The sequence below is a fragment of the Solanum pennellii genome, chromosome 8, assembly GCF_001406875.1.
Source record: "Solanum pennellii chromosome 8, SPENNV200".
Lineage (NCBI taxonomy): Eukaryota > Viridiplantae > Streptophyta > Magnoliopsida > Solanales > Solanaceae > Solanum > Solanum pennellii.
In genome coordinates, this window is record NC_028644.1 from 59,585,024 (window position 1) to 59,595,144 (window position 10,121).

At 31.4% G+C, this 10,121-nt stretch overlaps 1 protein-coding gene across 1 annotated transcript; it reads right to left on the reverse strand.

Annotated features, from left to right (window-relative positions):
* Window positions 1-3,570: 3,570 nt before the first annotated feature.
* LOC107027281 (dehydration-responsive element-binding protein 3-like) lies at window positions 3,571-4,639 on the reverse strand. Its single transcript, XM_015228460.2, has one exon. It carries the CDS (start codon window positions 4,523-4,525, stop codon window positions 3,869-3,871), a length of 657 nt encoding a protein of 218 aa, XP_015083946.1. The 5' UTR covers window positions 4,526-4,639; the 3' UTR covers window positions 3,571-3,868.
* Window positions 4,640-10,121: the final 5,482 nt, after the last annotated feature.

Here is a 10,121-nt window from a genome sequence, read left to right on the forward strand (position 1 = left end):
GTAAACAAAGTTATGTAGTTACACCTATTGTTAGAGAATCTTCTAGAATGTGTGCTGAAAAAATTTGTATATATATCTCATATCATGTAACTTGTATTTCTTAGATGAGATAATAAGAGTTGAGCTTTCTTCTTCTTTCTTCTACATGTTCTGTTTCTTCCTCTGGTTAAGAACTTAGGAAGTCTTCAACTATGGAAATCTAACAGTGATAATTCTTTTGTCATTTAAAGAAAGGAAAAATGAGTTGGTTTCCAACAAACCAACTAACATGTACAAGGGCATATCTATACAAAAAATTGAACGACAAAAATGCAAATGAACCAAACTTTAAGTAAAGTATATCTAGACATTTTCGAATAGTTCAGAAACATATTCGATCCTTCTTCCTATAAAATGAAAATGTAAACTACTCCCATGGATTTTATTTTACTTTTTTGGGGGGATATTCTGCAATAGCATTATGATGATGTCTGATTCTCTTCTAAGGCTTGAGACAATGAATACAGTTGATATACTTGGAATAACTTAAAAAGAGAAAACGTCCAAATAAGAACTGATTGTAATAAAGCCAGTAACTCTTATGTCAAAGCAACTACTCAATTTTCCCTTCCCCTTTTGTTTGCTTTTCCTTTTACTATATTTTATTGTTTATTTGATTCCCAATTGACATAAATTGGAAAAAAATGATCATGAATCCAAGAAAGATACTGCTACTATATGAGGAAATAAATCCATTAACTCTAATAATATAATTTTTTTAGAAAAATATAAAAAAAAGAATTGTCAGTATCACATGATTATAATATTCTTTATAACAACACCACATTGATCATTTCTTTCTCCAAAATGCCACATGTGTGACCAAAGAATGCAAATTGCTACTACTTCTTTCCTTTGACAGTCAACAATTGGAGGGGCAACATAAATAGGGTTTTGAAGCTCATTAATTTCTATTTCTTCACAACTCATATATAATTTTCCTATGTATTTCTCTATTAAGAAACCTTGATGGCTAGTAATACCTACCTTACTTTTTCCCTCTAATTATCTATTTGGGTGTGTAAGGGGTGGGGGAAATGAAATTGTAAGCCAAAACTATCGAAATTATTACTTGTTTAGACTTAATTTATATAAATCTTATATTTCAATATCATTATTATATCTGTCTCAATTTATATGACTTAATTCAAAAGAAAATGATACATTTCCATATTAAGTAACAATTTAATTTTGAAATGTCTAGTTTACCTTTGATGAAATGATTTACAGTTACACAAATTTATGTCATTCGTTTTGAACCACAAGTTTTAAAAGTCTTCATTTCTTTCTTAAATTTTATGCCGGGTCAAACTACCTCGCATAAAATGAGACGGAGAAAATAATAGTTTTACGATGATTCATAATGATACAATTATAATTCATTTTGGACTATATATTCTTTTAAGAAAAATTATCCGAATACACAACTTACTTTTATTATATTCTCGAAAATTCTCTATTATTTGAAAAAATTACAAAAATCGCTACTCTCTCCTATTTTCAGATACATCACTTTATGCGGTGTATGGATCGAATACATCACTTCGCATATGATATATTGAAACGTTGAGTGATGTATCCAAAATCGAGATGTAATATATCGAGATGTTCAGTCATGTATTCAAAATCACAATGCGATGTGGCGGGACATTTTTGAATTGTATCCGAATTTCACCAAAATTTAAGATTTTTTTTTTAATTTGAAACATAAGAAAAATATAATGTAATAAACTCTCAATACCATATGACTTAATCATTTCATTTTAAAATTTAATGTCCAATTAAATGTTTTCACATTGAGAAGACATTTGAATGTCTCGATGGAATAGTTCAATCGCATTTATGGCACACGCAACTTAGAGGTAATGAAGAAAGAAAATGTATGTGTCTCTCATATATTCGAACAGAATAATGAATAATTGTGTAGAGGTTATTATTTATATACTAAGCATATAAATTATTTCAATAATTATGTCACTAATTAGATAATTATTAAAAGTAAATTCTTATAAAAAAAAACACTAGTTGATAATCTAGTACCTATGGTAACTAAACTGCTATATATTGGTACTGTCTTATGTTAAAATTCCCAAATAACATTTTCTCAAAAAAAAATAAATTTTGCCCATTCTTTTTTTTTTTAATCTTATGTTAAACTTCACAAATAACTTTTTCAAAAAAAAAAAAGAAGAAAAGAATTCACCCTCCTTTTTTTATTCCCTTCATCTTAATTTATGTGACACTTTTCGAAAATGAGATTTAAATAAGTTTATCTTTGATCATAATTTTTCATATATTTCTTTAAATATTTTGAATTAATGTCAACTATTGTGACTTATAGTACTTTTTACATAGTTTTCAAATATATAAATTTTATTTCAAAAAACATGAAGCTTCATAAGCCAAATTCAAGATTTAAGTTAAATTATTTAACTCTCAAGATTCAAATGTGACACATAAATTGAGACAGAAGAAGTAATTTGCTTGGCTCCATTGATTCGGAGTATTTCAATATGGATATTCAGACAAAAATCTTAATTTTTTAAACGATTTTAATTTATATGCATTGAAACAACATAAAAATTACCATTACGTAACAATAATTTACAATTTGGTAAAATTAAAATATGCGAAATATTATGATAAAATAATATTTCATTTCTTTCAATTTATTTGAACTATTTTGACTAGACATAGAGTTTAATAAAATATATATTTTTTAAATTTATTGTCTTAAATTAAAAATACGTTAAATGAACTAAAATACCGCTTACTCTTATTGTAGAGCCTGTTTGGCTCAGCTTAAAAGCTGGTCAAACTGACTTAAGAGCTGATTTTTGACTTATTTAGCTGTTTGGCAATACTCAAAATAACTTATTTTAAGTTAAAAAAAACTTATTTTAAGCCAAAAGTTAAAAGCTGGGTAGAGGTGCTTTTTTTTTTAGCTTATAAGTTGTTTTAAGTTGACCACATTTTTATCTTTTTGCCCTTAATATTTTTATACAATCTCCAAATTACAACATAACCCTAACATCTCTTTCTTCCATTTTTCCCTTTTCACGTTTGGCATAGCAACTTCAGCACTTTTATCCAAACACATAACTGCTTATTTTAAAAATAAGTTTCAGCACTTTCAAAAGTACTTTTTTAAAGCTGCTTTTATTAAGCCCATCCAAACGGGTCCGTAGTCATGAACATTTCAAATACAACCCTGGAATTAGAAAGCTATTATAAAGGGTAAAAGAGTCTTTCCATTAAAACGGATCAAAAGGAAAAAATAAGTCAAGCAAATTAAAACAAAAAAAAAAAATCTTTTTACTGTCTAAATAGTAAGTAACCGAAGATATACAAATTGTTTTTAAATAGAATAAGTGGAATCACCATAGTATATAACTTAAATTTTTAAATGTAAACCTAATAAAGAACCAATCAAATCTTTGAACTTGTAATAATTTGTTGTTGTTTTATAGCATTAGCTTAACAGTTAACATCACTCATTTAAAATAGTAGAAATAAAAGAGGAAGATCAGATAGGTGAGTAAACCAACATTGACAAGGCCTTTCATTTATGACACTTTTAATTCTTCCCTTCCTAACACTGTACAGTTAGATTTATTTTATTTTAAGAAGAAATAGAAATAGAGAGAGAGTTACATAAAAAGGGAATGAAAAGTCCTTTTAGCCCCTCTACAGAAAAATTGAAGTAAAGGCTAAAACTCTTTTATACAACCAACAAAAAAAAAAAAATCCATAGTCCACACAAATCCTACATGGTAAGTCATGATTTTTACCCTCCTCAAGCAAGGAGGTTTTCATCGGTTACGATCCGTTAATAATTCCACAACAAAGAAGGCTCAAAACAGGTAGAAATCATTCCTCCATCTTCAGGATATAACCAGCCTGTTTCCATACTGGAACAGTCCGCAAAAACAAAATCATTCTTCAATTCAAAAGATGTACCTAGTTTCGGTAACTCAATTATTTGCGTCAATTCTTCTGATGTTGCCAAATCTATCGCCGATACCAGCGATGATAAAGATGAAGATGTGGACATATTTGATGATGTTGATGAAGTTGAATTATTCGGAGAAGTAATATTATTATTATTATTATTATTATTATTATCACCATCGAACTTGTCCATTGCTGCGGCTTTAGCTGCGGCTGCTTGAATGTCACGCGGGCTAAGTGTAGTCGGTCTAGGAAGTAAACCGGCTAATTCAGGAAAGTTAAGTATAGCTGAATTACCTTTTATGCTTAAAGCTGCCACGTCATGAGCTCTAGCTGCCATTTCTGGATTTGGAAAAGTCCCGAGCCAAATACGTGATTTCTTACGTGGCTCGCGAATTTCTGACACCCATTTTCCCCAATTCCTCATTCGAACGCCTCTAAAAACAGGATGCTTGCTGCTATCGCGGTTTCTCTTTATCGACTTATTACTAATAATTTCCGCTTTTTTATTATCTTCAGCTGCTACTGAATTCATGTTTACGCGAACATAAACAAGAAGAAGGAAGAAAAAAATATGAGCTCAATTTTCGTGAGAATGATTCGAAGAATATTAACTTTTTTTTTTTTTTCAATTATGTCCGAAAAAATAATAGTCACCCAGACAACACTTTATAAGGGAGGAAGAAAAGGAGGGGTAGGGGGCTAAGAAGAAGGGGGATGTGGGACCCATAGAAGAAATGGGTCATACCCTATGTACGACAGGGTCCCCTTAAGCAGTAGAAAACAACCAACCATTTTTATATTGAATTGAATTGAATAATATTAGTTGTTTGTGGAAGTAGGAATATAGCTTTTTTTCATTTCACCTATGTTTCACTGTTCATTTCTCCCTATATTTGTCCATTCTACATGTGCCCCTAACAGTCATGTCTGATTAATCCACACACGATTATTTTACTTATTCAGAGTCATCACACACTTAATATATAATCATGTCTTTTTGTAATTATTTTTTTTCATAAAATGTGTTTTGATTGCATATCGAAATAATTTTTGTATCAAAATAAACTGTAAATATTTATATAGCTGTAAAGTAAAATAAAAATTTAAGGCATAATAGATAAATATGTTCTTTAATTTGGTTTCAAATCACATTTAAGCCCTTCAACTTTGGATGTGCACAAATAGACACTTAAACTTGTATAAAGTTGAACAAATAGACACATGTCATTTTTTGTCCTATGTGGTGTCTTACGTGTATTGTGCCATGTAGGACTCATGTGTTTATTTATTTAAAAGTTGGATAGTTAAAGTGACTGTTTGTGCATTATGAAAGTTGGAGGTCAAAGTTAAAATTTGAAATTAAATTTAGGATCTAATATATGTATTATCCCAAAATTTAATTAGTCTAAAATTAAATTACTTTTAAATATAGAAAAATATTGATTTTTTTTTTAAAAAAAAAATGCATAACACATATTGGAACAAACACTACTAAAAATTTACTATCTTCCTACTAAATTTTCCATCAAAAATTTCCATATATATTTAAATTGAATTGGTGAGGAAAGAAAAAATTAAAAAGTTTCTTACTGTTTTAACGAAAATCTATTTTCTTCGTGTATTCTATGAATTGATTCGATAAGAAATGAGTAAAAAAAATCATATTTTACGACATAAATTTTAACTAATTCTCAGTGATATTTTTTTGTTTCTAGTAATGAAAGAGAGTAGTTAAGAAAAATATAACTTTATGTTTCCTAATTAAGTTCCTAATTATCATGTAAGAAAAAGCACAAGACGCAAGGCAATAGTAAGTTTTAATAGTAAAATAAATTAATAGAATTGTTCTTTCATTTTCTTGCCAATAATTGCTAGGTAATGTCTTCACTAAAAACAGAAATTTAATGGTTGCAGAGTGTAGTATTTGTACTTTTTTCTCGATTGTATGCTTTATTATGTTTTATTTAGTTACATTACAAATAACCGCTGTTTCTTTTGTGTACCTTTTTTGCGTTACAAAACAAGTTTTCCGTTCTGGGCAGAATTAAATAGAAAATAGTAATGGATTGGATTATTTTATTTTTAATGCACAACAGTTCTTTGTCGACATTGTAAAATGGGAAAAGTCTACAAGTTGATCAATTCTTTTCATATTATAAACTCTATTTTTAAAAGACAAATTTGTCCTTATTGTACTGGAAAAAAAAAACTGTCGATTCTCAAAATCACAAATTACTGAAAGTAGCTTTACTGGATTTGAAACATCACTTCCTTTTCTTTTTTATTTCCGAGAAATTTGGCAAAAAATTATTGACAATTTTAAAATATATTTTTACTTGATTAACTCAACTTAAATACAGTCCCGATCTTGCAATATAATATGAGTGAAATATATCCGAAATTATTCTTACCAAGTTTATGGTGTTTTCAACTCTTCTCTCGGTCATACTCCTAACAAGAGTTCGATACTACTTGCTATGTTAATCTAAGTTTAGCTACTTAAGTGGAAGAGCATTTTTAAAATTGTCAATAGTTTGAAAACGAAATAATAATTGGTGTCCAGGGGGTATTATAATGGTATCATTTACCAGTGAAAACATGTTGAAACAATTGAACAAAATGAAGAAAAGCAAGATGAAGAAGAAGAATCTGGAAGAAAATATCTTCACTTCTTTCTCATTAGAAAAGATTACAAAAGCAATTAATGAACTAACTAAAAATCTACTTTATATAGAACTTAAAGTATTAATCAACTAACTAATCTAACAGATCCTAACCGTAATTTGTTATAACTAATTTTTGTTAGCTAAGTAACAGCTCCTTTCTCATTACTCCCCCTCAAGCTGGTGGGTGTGAATATATTCAAAACTCCCAGCTTGGAAACCAAATGTTCATGTTGTGCTCTTGCCAGCCCCTTTGTCATAATGTCTGCTTGCTGTTCTTGTGTCCTTAGATATAGTGTTTGAATCAACCCCATTTGTATCTTTTCTCTGATGAGATGGCAGTCGACTTCAATGTGCTTTGTTCTTTCGTGGTAAACTGGATTAGCTGCTATCTGTAAAGCTGCTTTGCTATCACAGAAAAGCTTTACAGGTAGATGTATTTCTTCCCCTAATTCTTTGTATAATGCAATGATCCAAACCAATTCTGGTACAGTAGAAGCCATGCTTCTATACTCTGATTCGGCTGAACTCCTTGATACTGTTGTTTGTTTCTTTGACTTCCAAGAAATCAAAGACTCTCCATGCTTGACTAAGAACCCTGTCACTGATCTTCTTGTATTTGGACATGCTGCCCAATCTGCATCACAGAAGGCTATTAATTCTCTGTCTTTCTTGCTGCTCATTAACACTCCCATTGCAGGTTCTCTTTTTATGTATCTAACCACTTTAAGAGCTGCTTCCATGTGTGATTTCTTTGGACATTGCAGAAACTGACTTAAAGTTTGTACTGTAAATCCAATGTCAGGCCTAGTTAGTGTCAAATATAATAATCTTCCAATCAATCTTTGGTATGGACCCTTGTCTGCCAATACTTGATCATCTGTAATATTCATGGCTTTATCTAGCAATGTATTTGTTAACTTCAAGTTGATGTCCAGTGGTGTCCAAGATGGTTTAGCTGCAGTCAATCCCATCTCCTCTATCAATTCTAAAGCATATTTTCTTTGGTTCTTTAGTATGCCCTTTTCTGATCTGCTGAATTCTATGCCAAGGAAATATCTCAAAATTCCAAGATCCTTAATCTTGAATCTAGCATGTAATTCTTGTTTGGTGTGCTCTATTAACACCAAATCATTTCCAGCTATCAACATATCATCTACATATACCAAGATCACTATTATTTGTGTATTATGTTTCTTTATGAACAATGAATGGTCTAGGCTGCTCTGATTAAAACCAAGATCAACCAATGCATCAGTCAATTTTACATTCCATTGTCTACTTGCCTGTTTCAACCCATACAATGATTTTACTAGCCTACACACCATTCCTGAAGTCTCCCCCTGGCTAGAAAAACCTTCAGGCAAAGACATGTACACTTCTTCATGTAAGTCACCTTGTAAAAAAGCATTATACACATCCATCTGATGTATATGCCAATGAGATCCTGCAGCAATTGATAAAACACTTCTTACTGTGACCATCTTCACAACAGGTGAGAATGTATCTTGATAATCAAGACCCTCCCTCTGATTGTAACCTTTGGCAACTAATCTAGCCTTATATCTCTCTACTGTACCATCAGCCTTAAACTTGATCTTGTAAACCCATTTACAACCAATAGGTTTCTTGTGAGAAGGTAAAGATACTATAAGCCATGTTTTATTTGCCTCAAGTGCTTGGATCTCTTCTTTCATAGCTGAAATCCATCTAGGATCTGAACATGCTTCCTTGTAAGACTTAGGCTCAGTGATACTAGAGAAAGCACACAAATAGGACTGATATTGTGAGGATAAATTGGCATAATGCAAACAATGTGATAAAGGATGATGTAATGAAGTAGAGGCAGCATATGTGACAAAATCAGTCATCCATGTAGGTTGTTTCCTAACTCTATGTGACTGTCTCAAAGGCATAGAGTTAACACCAGCAGGCATAGTAGAAATATCAACATCATCAACCTCAATATTAGGAACAATGTCAGGAATAACAGGAACATCATGTGGAGGAGACAAATGTGAGTCATTAATAGGAGAATCTTCAGTGTTTGTAGATATGTCCAGGAAAACAGTAGGAGAGGGAGATGTATTCTGGAAAGGAAATGAATCCTCCCTAAAACTAACATCTCTAGATATGAAAAAATTATGAGTTGCTAGATTATACAACACATAACTTTTTGTAACTTCAGAGTAACCCATATGTATTGCAGGAACAGCTTTGGCTTCAAACTTATCTCCAGGTGGTAAACACTTAGCATAACATAAACAACCTATTGTTCTGAGGTGTGTTAAGGACCCTTTAACACCATGAAAAACTTCAAAAGGAGACTTGTTGTTGAGAGCTATAGATGGCAGTCTATTCATCATATACACAGCCCCAAGCACACAATGACCCCAGTATGTAATAGGTATAGAACCCTGAAATCTGATAGCCCTGGCTAGTTCTAGAATATATCTGTGTTTCCTCTCCACCACCCCATTTTGTTGTGGTGTGTAAACACATGTTTTCTGATGTACAATACCAAGAGATGTAAACAAAGCATGACAATTAGAATTGACAAATTCAGTGCCATTATCTGATCTCAATACTTTGACCCTTTTTCCAAATTGTGTACTGACTAGCTGAAAAAAATTTCTTAACACTACCACCACATAACTCTTTAATTTCAGCAAAAATATCCAAGTCATACGAGAATGATCATCCACAATAGTTAGAAACATTTTATAACCATCAAAGGTAGGAACATGAAATGGTCCCCATACATCCAAGTGCAACAAATCAAAAATACAAGAAGATCTGTTCTCACTATTAGGAAAGGGTAATCTGGTTTGTCGAGCTAATGGACACACATCACACTTTTCTAAAATCCTTTTGCATTCATTAGGATCAATATTAAAAGAATGACTCATAGTTCCTACAGATGCATGACCCATCCTTCTATGCCAAAGAAGGATGTCCAGCTTATTCTTGGAAGCAACCATTCCTTTTGGTGAGCAATCAACACCACTCCCTCTGTGATTCATCAAATAGAGGTCATTCTTTTCTTCACCAATCTCCAGTACCTTCCCACTTGAGAGGTCCTGGAACACACAATAATCAGGGAAAAAATGAACTGAGCATTGTAGTTCCTTAGTGATCTGAGATACTGAAAGCAGATTATATCTAAAATCTGGAATGTATAAAACATTTTTCACAGATCTTCCATCCATCAATTCACAACTACCAATATGTGATACCTCTACGATCCCTCCATTTGGCAAATGTACTTGTTTATTATAAGCAGTAACAGGCTTCCTAAAATTTAACATCTCTTTATGAGAGATCATATGGTTGGATGCACCTGTGTCTATTATCCATTCCTTATCATCATTACATGCATAGGAAGCAAATGCTTTAGAAAAATTACCTCTCATATTTGAATCAGATAATCTGCACATATTTGAAGAGGAAGGTTCTGATACATCA

Excerpts from the sequence above, each read along its gene's own strand:
- LOC107027281 (XM_015228460.2), bottom strand. The coding sequence starts at position 4,525 with ATGAATTCAGTAGCAGCTGAAGATAATAAAAAAGCGGAAATTATTAGT.